The sequence below is a fragment of the Gymnogyps californianus genome, chromosome Z, assembly GCF_018139145.2.
Source record: "Gymnogyps californianus isolate 813 chromosome Z, ASM1813914v2, whole genome shotgun sequence".
NCBI classification, from domain to species: Eukaryota; Metazoa; Chordata; class Aves; order Accipitriformes; family Cathartidae; genus Gymnogyps; species Gymnogyps californianus.
Window position 1 is genome coordinate 39,005,188 of NC_059500.1, and position 15,990 is coordinate 39,021,177.

General features: G+C 36.9%; 1 protein-coding gene across 1 annotated transcript in view; it reads left to right on the plus strand.

Moving 5' to 3' along the window:
* The window catches only part of CDC14B (cell division cycle 14B), a 47,452-nt gene extending 33,349 nt beyond the window's left edge, over positions 1–14,103 (plus strand). The window contains 2 exon segments of the mRNA XM_050913709.1: positions 7,334–7,450; positions 10,811–14,103. Of these exon segments, the coding sequence (XP_050769666.1) occupies positions 7,334–7,450; positions 10,811–10,850 (157 nt within the window). The 3' untranslated portion in view covers positions 10,851–14,103.
* The last annotated feature ends 1,887 nt before the right edge of the window (positions 14,104–15,990 follow it).

Here is a 15,990-nt window from a genome sequence, read left to right on the forward strand (position 1 = left end):
TCTTTTTGTTTCTTTTTCTTTTTTTTTTAAGACCAAACAGTGTCAACAGACTTATAGAAAAAGTGAGAGGTACGCAGTAAGAATGTGCTGAAAGTAAAGGAATATATCTTTGGAAACCCTCACACATCGCTATGTATGAATTCTGCTTTTGTTTTAAAAGATTCTCTTTTGTTCGTGCTCATCATGTACACAGGCAATCGTATAAGACACAACAGATTCAGAACAAAGCCTGTACCCAACTGACATTGAAAAAACCCCCAAACACATCACCTCAGTTACCTCAAATAGCACAGTCAAAAACAGCAACCTTGCACATTAGTTTCTGAGGCACATAGTGTGTTAGTTTCCACTTCATAGTATTTCTTCAGAAAAGGTACTTTAAGTCATTTAATAAAGGTTGTGAAAGATCTCATTTATTGTCTGTTCCATAGAGTGAATGTAGTCTGTATGATAATCTACTCAGAGCCATCGTCTTAATATGCAGAAGGCCTATCAACTATTAAAATATTATTCCATTCATGAAACATTCTGCAACATGACTGCTCTAATTAAAACTAGTTAGCTTGTACTTCTGTAGAATTAAAATAATTGATCTAGAGCTTATAGTTGTTTTTTATAGTGTGCACTGTGGCACAGGGAGTTGGAATTTCCCTCCTCCTGTTCCTCTGAGTTATTTGTATGGTTCGCAGCTTGTACTGAAATAATTTGGTGAAAAATGAATGTATAACTTCTTACATTCTTTGTGTTACTATTATTAAACCAAAATATCACTAGGAATATTTAGCTGTCCTACATGAGTCAGAAGTCTTCCCTACTAGAAGAGGTGTCAGTTGTTTTCTCTTTTAGTTCAGACTGTTAAAAATAATTAATCTTGCAGTGAAATTGATGAATTTTATCTAAGTAAACAAAAAGAAGCTTCTAAATCCTCTATGTAGTTTTATTTCACAGAAAAGGAAAAAAAAAAAAAGGCAAAATAAGAGCACCAGAAGCTGGGACAATTACAGTCTTTGAGAGCTAGAGGCATTGCTTACATTTAAGTTGCAAGGGATTTGTGTGTAATGTTTGTTAATGTTTATTGAAGTTGGTTGTATAAACTGTATGTGCTTTGATGAATAGATACTTTGTGTATGTTCTAATTAGCAATATTCTGCACTTTTGGCAAAGGATTATGAATTAGCTTTTGCTACTTTGAACACAGGAGGGTAATATACCCCCATCATCTGGGTGTTTACATAAATTGTTCCTACAAACTGATCTGGCTCTGATCTAATGTTTTAGTATTAAAACGTATGATTGTGAAGTAGGATGTACGAATACAGGCTGATCAAACTGCGTAAGAGATGGCAGCAAGTGGTCAGAGATACACTGCTCCAGCATGCACTTATTTTCAAAAGAGTGATACAGACTTTGTTTGGAATAGATGACTTTAGTGAGGATTTGAGAAAATTTGCTTTGATTCCAGCAACACGTGGATGCTACATTTGGCAATTTATGGTTGCATGGATTGTTACAGTCATACAAAGTAAGAAAATGCTTGGCAAAGGTTATAGAGCAATATGCTTTTGAAGAACTTGAAACAAGCTAAAATGCACCAATAGCTTTTGCTTTTGAATTTTTGTTCATCTTTTCCTCCCCCTCCAACCCCTTTTTTTAGATGGCTCCTAGCTATGCTGGTGTCTACACTGTGTAGTATTGTCATCTGGTGGATTGTATGTGGCTCCCTTCTACCCAGCCTGCTATTCTGTCTAGATGGTTTAAGAACATAGTAACCATCAGGACCCCCTGAGAGAGAGCCACTGTGTAAGTGTCCCATTCCATTTCTCTACAATAGCTCACACTTTCTGTCTCGTATGTCTCATAAATGCATGTTTTCATATCATGTTTCTTACTGGCTTTGTTGCAAGAGTAAATTTCACTGCTCTGGCTTTGTTGTATTTTTGTATATATTATTTGGAATAACTGAGTGATTTTTATGGCTGGCTTGCAATACAAAAAGGTGCAGAGCTTTTATAATTAGGATAATTTATAATTTTGAAGCCTTTCTTCTCTGCATGCTCCTGCAAATAAGCAAAACTGTATAAGCAAAACTATATTTGTAAAAAGGAAGTACTGCTTTAAAATATGATCCTATCCTTTGCGTATTGCAAATGAAGATGTTAGCTCCAGTTTTACTTTGAAATTCATGAACTTGCAAAGGAGCTGTTTCCCAAAGGATGGTTTTACTCACGTGAAATGCCAGGAATTAGAATTTGTTAGAAATGTCAGTACATCTTTGTTTTTACTAAGAGATTATAGTATTATATGCCATAAGAGGCAGTAAAATGGGACTTGTTTTTTTCCTTTTTAACATAATAGAAGATGAGCCAGGTTGCAGTATTAGGTCAAGGCTCACTTGTTTACCCAGCCAATCTGGTTTCATCTTCTTTTGTTCTCAATTATTTTTTTATTGAGCTGTATGAGACTAGTTAAAACCCTTCTTTCTGTTACTTGGATTCAGGAGCTGAGTAAAGCATTAAAAACATATTAGTTCCTTGAGTACAGTTTTCACTCTTTCTCCACTCTGCTTTTGTCAGAGTAGCTGCAGTGATTGCTGTGCCTCTCTTCCCCTTAAAAGGCGCAATGTTTTCATCAAACGACAACTTCCATCTTTTGGCCAGACAAAACTTGAGCAGCACACAGAACTGCCAGGAAACCCAAACAGGAACTTTTTGCTTGCTACCGTGTCTCCTTGGAGCTCCTCCACCACCACCACCCTCAAAGCGAAATGGTTGCTTTGGGTGAATGCTTGAAACTTTGGTGCTCTCAGAGAAAAAATGGGTCAGAAAAAGTGTTTTACACTAAGTAAGAAAAGGCATTCTCTCCTGGCAGAACATTAAGGTTAAGAGTTTCTGTCTTTACCTTTGGCCTTGCAACTTTTTGCCTGCACTTGAAAAAAAGCATGCTCTTTCTGCTAAAGTAAATGACATAATAACTAAAGAATGAGAACTGGGGGACTTGTGGACAACTAAGTTATCCTGTTAGCCTTAGCTGAGGTTATCTTAATCTATTCTTTTGGAGGGAAAAGAAAAAAGAACTAAAGATCACTTTAGCTTTTTTTTTTCATTGGTACCTAACTTTGTCGAAGAACATGATTAAGTGAGAGGCTTGTTTTCTAAGTTTTACACCAGATGTAGCAGTATTTCTTGTCTGAGTGTCTTCCAGAAGTCAGACCTCAGATTTCTAAACACAGACTAAAAAGCTAAAACTTAAAACATGGGTTAAAAAAATGAAACAATCTGTCCTTTGTTTTCCTGTACTGTAAGATCAATTTCACTCAACTATCATCCTTTCTTTCTCTTATGGTTTCTGTGTTCTGTCTAAAAACTCCCTTGCTGGAGGGAAAGAGAAAAGGCTGTTTGATGTTGGTAAATGTGTCACGATGCAAGCAATCGAGTTACTGGTGCTGCAGCCTCGTATCCAGGATTGACAATCATACAATGTTGGTTTATGTCCAGTACGAGAAAACGCTTGAGCTTTTCTTAAAAGCTAGACTAATGTTCTCTCCATTATGCAGCTAGTGTCCCTTGTGTTTTAAGAGATCAAATTATCAATCAGGATCGTGAATCTCTCTGGCCTCGCCTGGCAGTCCTGTTGGCAGGAGCCCTGTAGACTGAAGAGTATCAGCCACTTGTTGCCTGTCGATGACTTGGAACAGTGGTAGAGGTCTCAGGCCTATTTTCCTAAAAATCATGAGGTGATGAAGGAGAAAGCAATATTGCATTTGACAGACCTCATAAAACAGGTAGCCTTGGCAAGAATAAAATGCCCATCGCAGGTCAGAGAAGACATGCTCCTGTGTAACCTCTCATCCCCTCATCCCTCCCTAGGATACTGGAATAATTTTTCTTTTAAAAAAAGCTTGTTGTGTGGATTGATTTCTCTCCAAGATGTATTACCTTGCTAGCATTTCAAGTTTTGTGAATTTTGTCTTGGGTTGTGGGGTTTGGGCTTTTGTGTCCTGGTGGTGTACCTGCCCCCCCCCCCACTCTGAGTTAAATGGTGGAAAAAAGTTGTGAACTATTTAAAGATGGTGCTACTGACCCAAACACTGTTCCATTTAAGCAGGTTTTGATTTGTTTAAAGGCCAGTAGATTAGCTTGAATAAGAAAGCAGTGTATAAACTAGTCTGGTGTTTGGGGAGTATATTAGGTTCAGAACTACCAAGGTGTCCTGAGGATCTTACCCTTGTCTAACATAGTTTGGGATTTTTTTGAGGCTGAGATTTTGGGAGGATTTCCTCTACTGTGGCCTCATCTCATGTCCATTATAAAACCTATCTATCAAACCTGCTGTCAAGTGAGGCTGCTAGTCTAATTGTGCTAAATCAAAATTCCATACATTAAAGATAGTTTCTTCTCTTACCTTAAACATGTATGCAGTAGCATTCTAATAAAAGCTCTGGTAGCCCTGTTACTGCTCCTAAGCTGACAGTCGTTGGGCTTGAAGACAAGCTCTGGGTGTTTAGTTGTAACGCCATGTCAGACGATGGTGTAAATGGGACTTCATCTGTTTTCCTTGAGGTGCTATCAGCCTTGGAAGTCTAGAATTTTAGTCTGATTTAAACAAGTCTGTCTGATCATTCAGCAAATGTTTTGTTCACAGGGATTTCAATTAATCTTTACTCTTGGGTAGCCATGTGAAGTTGTGTATCACTGAGATGTAAAAATGACATCGACTGAAGAGCAGATGATAGTTAAAGGTTCTACCATGCTCACAGCTGGCTCTGAGCTGATCCCATAAGCCAGCTCCTTCTCTCCCTATCCTTTGGTAAATACAGCAATCTTAAGAGGATGATGTTGTGATTCGTTTGGTTTTAAGGTGCCATTATATATGGTGACTATTTTTATAAGTCACATTCCCATTTAGAACCTCTTTTCTTTTCTTTCTTTGTTTTGAACAGATAAAGTGAAATTCTGTGGGAAGTAAGGACTTACCTATGATATTTTGATGCTGAATACTTAAGTGTTTGTGCAAGATGGTATCTTAACACTTCATAGTGTTTCAGTTCATGTTAGATAAGTATATGCGTTTAAGCTGTGTATACTAACCTGTCTTCTGAACTTCTGGTGTCTGGAAAGAATGGACACCTATAAGAGAAAGATTATAACCATTAGATCATGTTCCAGTAACTTTTGCTTTCTTTTATATGTACATTACATGCATTTTATACAGAGAGACACTGTATGTATATGTTTAAGGAGAAAACATGATTTTTCCATATTTCTGTCTGCATGAGCACTAATAAACCACCATGTGCCATGATTTGGTCATACTTATATTTCAGTAACTAAATGTTATGGGGTTAAGCCAGCTTTGTACCTTTCTGTTCAGTCCTGGAAGTTGCTAGTGGCACAGATAAAAGGTACAGTGCAAGTGTTTTTTCACCACTGGTGTCATTTTTAAAGCTTAGTTGAAAGTGCAGTAGCCCAAATTTGTTCATGTTGTATGACAGCTGTGGCACTGAAAAGAGAATTTTAAGTTTTAATATTAGAGCTTGTTAGAACTGGTTTACAAGCACAATAGAAATTATAAAGTGAACTTCCAGATTTTGAACCTTTTCGCCTTGGGCATGCAAGGAAAACAGATTTTTGCTAGAAGAATTTGTGTTGTCTACAGAAGCATGATATGATGTTGAAGGTATCTGGTTTTTGTTTTCAGCTTCTTGAATAACCAGTTCCTCCGACTTTGAATGTGTTGTGTTTACAGTAGAATTTGCTTTGCATTTTGATAGTAGTTGCCATTACAGTCTTATATCTTATCTCAGAGGAAGAGAAGACTGGTTTGGACTTTTGCAAATCAAGTGACAAGATTTTGCAAGTCTGAAATATTGAGACTTTTTCAAGTAGAAATTTAAAATACTTGAACTTTGTGGTTCTGTAGTCATCTGTTTGCTAAACAATCTAGAAGTATGTGGTAAATAGAGTTGCTGATCTGTTTTACCGCTGTAAAGAATTTATTTTAGATGAAATTGTGTTATCTCCGATGCATATTCTAATTCTGGTATCAAACCCATATAAAACAATGAAAGCAACAGGGGTTTTTTTGCATTTTTGTTTTTGGTGAATATGTTACATGAGTAGGAAAATACTCGTATTTTCTCCCATGTATGCCTGTCCACTTTTGCTCCAAAAGTTACATTATGTTCGTATCTAGGATTCCTTGAAAACAGTTTCTTCAGAGTATTAAGGAACCAGACTGCAGTTTATACAACTTAATGAAGGTTTTGACTTCCAATCTAATATAATCTGCTGTCACAGATGGACTCAGTGAAGTCACTGAAAATTAGAGTCTAATAACAGCAGGGGACGAAAACAGTAGTAGCTAAGTTACTCTTAGCTCTGAATCTCTACAATGATGCACAGTTTTATAGTTGGAACCTTGCACAGATGGAATGTCTAGGGAATAGACGTATAAAATGATGCACTAAATAGATATCTGTGGACTCCATTGACCAGTTGTCACTTTTTGTATCATAATTTCATAATCACATAGTATCATGATTTCACTACAAGTATTTAGGAATAGAGAAGATGTGGTTTCCCTATGAACCAGTTGGCTGGTGGCTAAAAAGAGTTGTTTGCATTTCACAATCTGGAATTCTTTTCTTATTGATGACACTATTAACACTAGGATTTTTCTGCCTGTTTAAGAAATAGTCAATATATTGGTCTAGAGTCTTCCAGAGAAGCGGTTGAGCACAACCAGCATGTAAAGCTGAGTTTTGAGTATGGTGTAGTAATTCCCTGTAAGAGCAAAATGCCAGCATATGCAATGATTTTCCTAGCCTACTGTATTTGAAGGGAATATGTCATGGTTAATTGCAGGAGATTTAGACTTTGATCCTCACAAATTGAATGACTTGGGTTTTTTTCTGAATTCCTTTCTGTGTCAGTCTGGAAAATAATGTTTGGTTTTGTTTCATAGTTCAGATTTTATCTTTTTTTTTGTTTTGTTGTAGTAATTTAAAATACAATTTCTTAGCTTTTTGTCTTCCAAAAACCTAACAGGAAATTCAAAACCATTAATTTAATCCATTCTTTGAAAGCAAAAAAAACCCCACAACCAACAAAACAAAGTGCTATGGTCCTAATAAAACAACTTGCATTACCGTAATTATAACAAGGATGTTGTAAAGAGAAGGATGTGTTTCAGGCAGAGCAGTTTGCTTTTCAGAATTATTTGTGAAAAGCCAGCTGATACTTGTTAGCTCTGCTGCAACTGTAATATCCTCTTTTCAGTGTTTTCCTAGAAACTTTCAGGTTATATAATCTTTCTTTTTTCCTACTCTTTCCAGAGTAATTCTGCAGTCCAGTGTTCAGAAAAATAAAACCTCTGAACCTAGCATTTCTGACAGTACAGACATTACTAAAAGAACTACCAGGTCTGCTGCAAGAAAAAACAGTTTAAAAAGGTGAGAGTTACCCTCTTTACAGATCCAGTAACTGTTCTCTAGGCAAATACTTTGAGCTGGCGTACCCATTGCTGACAGCAACTTTTGCCACAGTTCAACTCCTTCTCCGAGCAGTGGGAAATGAGAAACAATTTTATGGTTTATGTCATGTACTGAGAATATCTGGAACCTTAAATCTTATGTCATTTGTTTACGTTGCTCAGTCTTTCAACTTTGAGAATTTTATATTGTAATTCCTAATGTGAGTCAGAATTATTGAAGGTGAGGGATTTTGGTAACAAAACCCCCCCTTTCTTTACCAAACCTCTGCCTGGAGTAAGAGGTGGAAAAGTTGTTCACTGCATTAAGTCAATTATTAGTCGGTACATGAAGTCAAAACTAAGAGGAATTTGATGGACAACTGAAATGCAGTAGTAGTGGAGAGGTGAAGTGTATAAAATGCAATTGTATACTGGTATGAGATTTTGTACTGAGAGTATGGCTGATCATCTGAACTGAACCTGTTCAGTAAAGCTTAATGAAATTTTAAATTCGGACGGATTTATGCAAGACTGGAAGTGCTTTTTGGCCCAGAAGCCTATGGCCGCACTACTACTATGTTTCTTTGTGTGTGCATGTGCTTATGCCGCTCTACGGCAGCTCTCCAGGTCGTTACCAAAGGTGAGCCTGAGAGCGTAGCTTAAAACAATTCCCAGGCAATTTCCAGTGGTTACAATTGACCAGAATTTGTCTTGTGCTTATAGTGAAACACTTTTGAATGGGTCTGTCAGGTGCTGAAGAGACTTACTTTTCTTGGGAAGAGTAAAAGATGGCAAATAACATAAAAAGTAGTTATGTAGCTTGTTTTATAAATATTGCTGAAAATTCCAAGTTCTTGTGCATCTTTTTCCCCACAGAGCTTTTCTTTCCCCTTCCTCATTCTGTTACCTTGAAGGTAACAGAAGTTATGAAAAATGCACTCTTATCAGGCAACGGAAATAGTCAATAGTAGACTGCAGTAAATTCTTGTCAGAGAATTTTTAGCAGTAGCTATATGAATTATGTTTTGATTCATATAACATTGTTCAAAAATAATCTCTCTTTCCTGAAATGCATGTTTTACTAAAAATCTGAAGTATTTCTCAGGGTTTTCCTGTTCGATTGGTTGTTTTTTTCCTCCGTTTTGCATCATTTTCACCATGTCAGTTTTGGTCCAAACAGAATTGATGGGATTCTGCCTGCTGTTTTTATTCTTCATGCCTCTCCCAGTTTGAAGCTCCTTGCACTGCTTGGTAGCTGTATACATTCACATGTGTAATTGAACAGAGATTTTCAGTTCCTCGAAAACACACCTCCGAGTTGACCTTTGTGTCGTGTGAGATGAGAATACTTATCCTTAGGAGGAAACAACATCCCTAAAATAAAGTTCATGGAAGATTTCAGTTATTTTGAAAGAAATCCTTTAGGTGCATTGCTAGATTTATGACTGAGGACCAAGGATCAGGTTGATCTCAGACTTCATAAACTACTTCATATTTTAATGGATTTTCTAAAACTTCTACCCCAAATATTTCATTCCATATACTGTTTCTTTTCTTCTAACTTTTGAGGTCAAAGAATTTCAGTCACTTTATGCTTGGATCCAATAATCAAATTGTCCTAAATAGTTATGTCACAGTTCTGGAGTTCTTAATTATCTTGTCATCTGAGAGGGCTAAATGGGTGCTGGTCCCTCTAAAGGGTACTTCAGTATGACTGTACAATTTCATGGACTTAGAATGCAGTACCTTGTTGTTAATCTTGTAGGTGTCCTTTTATTTTTCCTGTAGCATTTGGCAAATCCTCACTTTTTTTTTTTTTAAGCATCCCTTTGTTTTTTCATCTAAGTTTATTTTAATTTCTTGAAGTCTGTGCAGTTTGCGTTACCTCATAGTGCTCATATTGATTTACCTATTCCAGATCAAGTGGATCTCAACAAAATTGAGATCATGTCCTAACCAACGTCTGTCTTTGTCAAGACCTTGTTGCCTTCTCTGAACTTCCGACATCACTGTGTACCCTTATTCTTTCATTTTCTCGTCCGATATGTTCCAGTGGAAACCTCTTGCAGTATTTTTACATTAATCTCATTTGTTGATGCTTTAGGTCATTTTAGTCAATTCTTACTGTAGATGAATCACATTTGCGACCCATCCTAACGCAGTATAATCCGCAGAGCGGGGTAATTCATTTGCCATTCATCCTTCAGACTATTGGAGACACTATCATACAATGCCTCCAGAGTGATTTTTCAGCCAAAACAGCCATTTACAGCTAAAACACTCTATTCTGGCTTTGCAAAGAGAATTTAGGGAATTTCAATCCTATTCATAACATTCATTGCATTTCCTTTGCGGAACATCTCTAGATGTCAGCTGCCATCTACAAAAGACCAGTACTGGTGGACATAACACATTATATCTTGTGACAGAAATAACACTGTTGTTGAACGGCAAGAAATCGCATTACTAGGGCGTTATCCACAGTCTCTTTCTGTGGATGCCCTTGTTTCTCCAGTTAAGACATCTTCCTTGTAAATTTGCCAATTACTGAGAAGTTCGTGTTTGTATTTTAACAAGGTGCATAGGTCTGATCCAAACCAATTGAATCATAGTAAGACACAAATGAAAGTCTTTTCCGTGTTGCCACACGTAACAGAATTAGGATTATGTATATAGTAAGTAGTTGATTAGAAATGAAATCTTGAGTGGTGAAGGAATTTTGGTAGGTAGAGGTGCTTAAGGGAATGCAGGTCAAGTTATTACAAAATAGTAATTAGGAGTATGGGGAGAATGTATGAAAACTATAGATTCCTTTACTTCTTTTAACCAGAGAGGTATATCACAAAAACTAACAGAGGAATACACTTTAAAAATCTTATATGCTTGTGCTTTGCTGGGAATTGTAAAGCAGCCTTCTGCACCCTTGTTCAAACACCGAAAACTACCTGCAGCATTTCAGAGCTTGTCTATATGTAATCGAAATCTAGCTTTAAAAAAATTGTTTCTTTACTATTCTTTCTACTTTTCCTACAGTCTGATACCTCAGAGGGAGAGAAAGAAAAGGAATGCTTTACAGCAAATGCGCTTAATGAAATTATGGTACTTTGAATCCTCTGTTGCTTTTCTGTATGGAACGGAACCTTTCTTCATATTGTCTGTGATCAGACCAGTCCGTGCTTTCTTTACAACCAATATTTTTGTGTTCTTAAATGCAGTGACTTTTATCTTCTGCTCCTTTCTTTGAAGTATCTTTTGCTTATTTTACCTTGCCAGAAATATTTGCTTGAAATACATCTTGAGTACGTATTTAACTTTTTTCTTCAAATATGTTTTATTTCAGCAGCCAATCCATCCCAAGGACTAGAACAGTATTGCGTTAAATTTCAAATAAGCAACCAGTGTTGAAGAGGATATTCAGGAGTGAAGGGGATGTTACTAGAGGGGACCTGATGCAATTCAAGGAAGATTACTTTGGCTCCATTTTTCAGCAAAAGTGAAACAGAAGAATCTCTTCCATACTTGTAGAATAAAATGAACTGTCAGCGTGCTTGGTAGACACTTTCCTAATGTGCTAACTCTTCCTCAAACAAAACCAACAAAATCTGTGTACATTCAGACTCAGGTGTAAATACTTAAGCTCTCTATTATAAAGAGGGCTTGCTAGTATGTACGATGCATGTGTATAAATTGTGATGGCAATCACTTAGCTGCTGACCACCAGAAATGAAAAGATGGTGGGAGCTTTTAAATATATAAATCTGTGTTGTCCATTCAGACTGGGCTCAAGTCTCCACTTGAGACTGAAAATCAACCACAAAAGCTTTTTTCTTATAGTATTGGTACTCTCCTGTGTTAATTGGCTATTCTTTCTTACTTTGTATGAAGTTTTTTATGAAGCTGCAGTATTGAGTGCACAAAGTAACTACTGTCCACCAAAGAGTGCTTTATTTTCAAAGGTTGTGTGGTTTGTTTATTTTGGAAAAAACTAACTAGAAGCGATTAACTTGTTTTTAATAGTAACAGATTTTTAGTTGTTCACAACCAATGGCTCTTTTAACTAGTTGTAATTGCTTTAAATCTGGTATGATTTTAAGGGGGAGGAAAAACAGCTTACCATTTAAAGCAGTGCTGTCATATGGAAATGTCATTACTGTTTCTTTTCCTATCTTCAGGTCTTTTAGGTGAAACTTTAGATTACCGTATCTAAAAGGTAAGAATTTTTCCCGGGTTTTATTGGTACAGTTGATAACATGTGGATGTCACTGGTTTTTAGCTTTGAGACACTTAATGAGTGCAGCACACAAAAAAGGGAAAATAAGCTTGCTGTACAACTGAGATTGGTAGTGGAACTCAGGGGTAGGTATAGTTTTTAACAGCTAATTCACACTTTAAAAACTACAGCTTACCTTTGTTAAAAAGCAGTGTAATTTTTAGAGGAATCTGTCCGAGACTGAAATTTTCTACAAGAAAATTCACTACAAGACTGTCTTCAAATACTGGCAGCGATTTTTCCCTACCACTTTTCACATTATGAAATCTCAAAGCTGGCTTTGCAGTGATGTATCCTTGTCTGCCAACTGAAGTTTATAGCTGTGTATCCCTCAGATGAGGACTGTTACCACATCGCCTTAAATACAATACAGTTATCTGTTGATTTAGTGACTCTTACAGTAGAAAGTAGAAGAAATTGAGAGATGTGAAATGTTAGCAATGGAATAACTGAAGTTTTTAAAGATACAGATTACCTCTGCAAGGGGGAGAATTTTCTTTTTATGAATGTAAATGGGCAGGTTCAGTGACTAGTTTCAATCTACATCCTTGTAAATTAAAATTAAGGTGTTAGGCTGGTGATTTTTGAATGCCAGTATGAATAACCACACATTGGCTTGAAAACATTTTGTGGCAAGAACATCATGAGTTGGAGGGGAAGCAGGATGTGAAGTGTCAAGAAGCTTACGGGTAGCATCCGTGAGTTTGGATAGTCAAAATTTGGAAATATGAATACAAAGAAAACAAAAGAGGCTTGTATGGTGCAAAATACAAGGACCATTGAGGCTCAGACCCCTAATATTTTTTGGTTTCCTCTTAATCTTCACCTTCACCACCATTTTCTTCTAGGTGAAAAGCACCTAAAAGAGAGGGACTGAATTCACCCTGATACAGTGATTAAAATTTGTCCTTCCTGCCCCTCCCCCCCAAAAGTAAGCCACTTGCCCAAAAGCTGAAGTACTGGTAACCACAATAGTAGGTACATTGTGCAAATAGGAATCTATGTTTGTTTTAGAATAAAATTCTTATCTTGGAAGGCAGAAGGGATGAAACTAGTGAGGTGAGAGGGTGAGAGTCAAAACAATAAAAATTTAGTAATATTTATTGTGTTTGGCTTTGCCCTTCTCTCAGCTGAGCTTCCTCTTTTAGCATCTTTGGTTTTAACCTAAAAATAATCAATCTATTTCACACCCCTTCCAAATTCCAAACTGGAATTTGCCTTTTTTAAAGTAACCAGCAGAGCCATTAGCACTTCCAGGTTCATCAGAAGTGAATTTGCATAAAACAAGTGCACAAACACACACAATAGCAACTCTAGCTAAACCAAAACTGCATGTTTGGCATGAATGTGTTTCAGGATACCCCTTCCACCACCCAGTATCTTAGTGAGAAACACATAAATGTCAAAGGGATTTTACATTTCAACTCTTCAAAACAGCCTTATATGGAAAATTAACTCATTACCTCATTGTGTCCCATCTAATTGTATTGCTTAGTTTGTTCTTCTGAATTTTTAGTACTTTATCTATAGCATTTTTATTATACCATACCAAAGCTGTCTTAAGTACAAGAATGAAGAGTGAGCATGGGTGAGGGAGTCCTTGGTTTCTAAATCTTTTTCGAATTGTGAAGTATTATGTGCCAAAATGGAATGTGTGGTGGCAGCTGCATCACCCATTGTACCACAGAGCAGCTGAAGGAATTTATTTCTGCTGTCATCAATTAGGAGTTTTTCCTCAGAAATTCTTTCCCCTCTTTCAAATACATGACAGATGGATTCTCCCTCGATCTATTATTCAAAAGTATGCAACATACTCAAAAGCTGTAAGACCTTGGGTCAAATTGCTAGCTTCCATTACAGCATCAATAACTTAACTCAGATGTTAACCCAGACCTTGTCTTTTTGGCCCAGTATGACAATAGAGGAAGTGCTGCTGATTTAAAACAAACAAGTAAGATTTGTTAGAGACTCATGCATAAAAATGGAAAAAAAAAGAAAAATGTGATGTTCATCAGTTTGTTGCACTGCAGTTTTTATATTAATGGTTTGCAGACTGTTTGTCTTGTGTAAACTCATGTACAGACTATCAAGATCTAAAATTTCTTGACTAATCAGTACTGTTCATCCGGATTATTTTTAAATTGTATATTTCTAATCATATTTTTTTAACTTGGATTGACAGAATGGGAGTTTATTTTGCTGAAGGTATTTTTAAGATAAAGCTTCATATTATCTTGTAATATTAAGTAGTTCAATATGCATTTGTGTCTCATTTGAAAATACTGCATATTGTATTTGATTTTATACAAAATATTGAATAGTAAGACTTGTAAACATGAATTGTGTAAAATTAAAAATAATCAGAAGTTTGTTTTCTCACTTTTATTTCCAGCATTCTAAAAAAATTCAGCACAAAACCATCATATCTGTACCACACTGACTCATATGGGCTCTGAAAAATAATGCAAGAATCTCAGCTGCCTGAAAACCTTTAATTAAAACACAAATCCATAAAACATATACTTTTCTAATTTCAAAAATAGAGAACTTCTGGCTCTACATTTCAGGGGACTCACTTTGGAAAACAACAGTAATTGTGTTTGAATTGTTGGGATAGTGTTACCTAGTAAAAAACACAGATAAGACAGAACAGTGGGGTTCTAGTTAATTTGTTTCCTTCCTCTATGATCATACAGTACTCATTTTTGTAAACAGGCTTCATACTAAATACTATATACTTTGATACTTACCATGAAAGTGAAGGTTTCTCAAAAGTAAAAACCAAATTTTCAGGAACACTTCTTTTTGCATGAGTTGATGGTGGCCTAGTTTAGTCTTTTAAAAAAAAATCCAAACACAACAGCAAACAATATTGACCAACTCAAATACTTCTAATCACCCTTACTTTACCTACATTAGAAAATGCAGAATTTGCACACCCCAAGCAGAGCCTGTTTGACAAGCAAGTAAACTTTCACTTGCTCCAAAGATACATTTTTATGGTTGGAAAATATGTGTTCATCTGTTGTACAGTGATCCTTTCTAAACTTACATGAATGTTTAAACCACCTTTTCGTGACACACTAGTTGCCTGCTGAAGAGTGAGTGATGGGTTTTGCCTGGGAAAACATCAGTTTATGCATGGGATGTCCAGAGGGAAACACAGTTAAGCCCTATCATATCATCAGCGATTTCCGGAGTACTGGCACTGGGCAGGGGAGGGCAGAGGACTAAAAAAATCCTACAGAGAACAACTGAACAGTGGCCCAGGTCAAATCCATCGACATGTTAGTGCACTGCGAGAATAATCTGTTTACAGTATTTCTGATCTGGCTCTATTTAGCCTCCTTTGCATTACAGTTTCTACATAGCCTGTGTAGGAGTAGATAAAAATATGCTGTAGCAAAATAGATGTGCTGTTTAGAAATACTCAAGGCTAGTGTTAAAGAGAAACTGCATGCTTTAAGCCTAACTCGCTAAGAGTTTGTTGAGGAAGAGATGTTTGCTTTTTCTTGCATTTGTGTTTTTGAGATTGGTTTCACATGGGTGTTACTGACCAGTAAGCCCCTAAAATGGAATAAGGCTGAGAGGAGATGGGCAAGGGTGATGTGCTTGTGAAGCTCAGGCAATGATGCAGGGTGTCATGGACCACAGCTGTTGCAAAGATGACGACTTCATCTCAACACAAAGGGGACTGGAGGGTGGCCTTTGTTTTAGATAAATGGCTATCAACAGTTGAGTGGATCAACTGGTGGTATAAATGCTTCTCCAGTGCTTTAGAGAGAGTGAATGTCTCCCTGAGCTGGCCAGACCAGCATGGGGAGAGTGAATACATAGAGTATAGGCCCCAGACAACTGCCAAAAGCATTTCAAAGAGAGGAATGGGCTTGAGCTGGCATCAACCTCCCTATTCCTTCCCAGCAACTGGGGAGACCCCACATGGTGACAGGATATTATAGGGACCAGTAATGGGAATCACACTGGTACTGTGATTGAACTGTGCATTGCAATTGCTGGATTTTGCAAAGTGTAACTTACATTTGTGTTGTGTTTTCAGTATACTTCATATCACTCTAAATCAGAAATGCCATGTGACATCAACCCTCTTCAAGTAAATTTGGTATTAAGCATGACACTCTCCATCCATGGAATATCTCCAAGAACCTGGCCCAAGTGTTGGACTGTGTCAAGGGGGACTGGGGGAGGGTATCTAGAAAGTCCGTCCTTTGAACAGCTCCACTGCTGGTCTG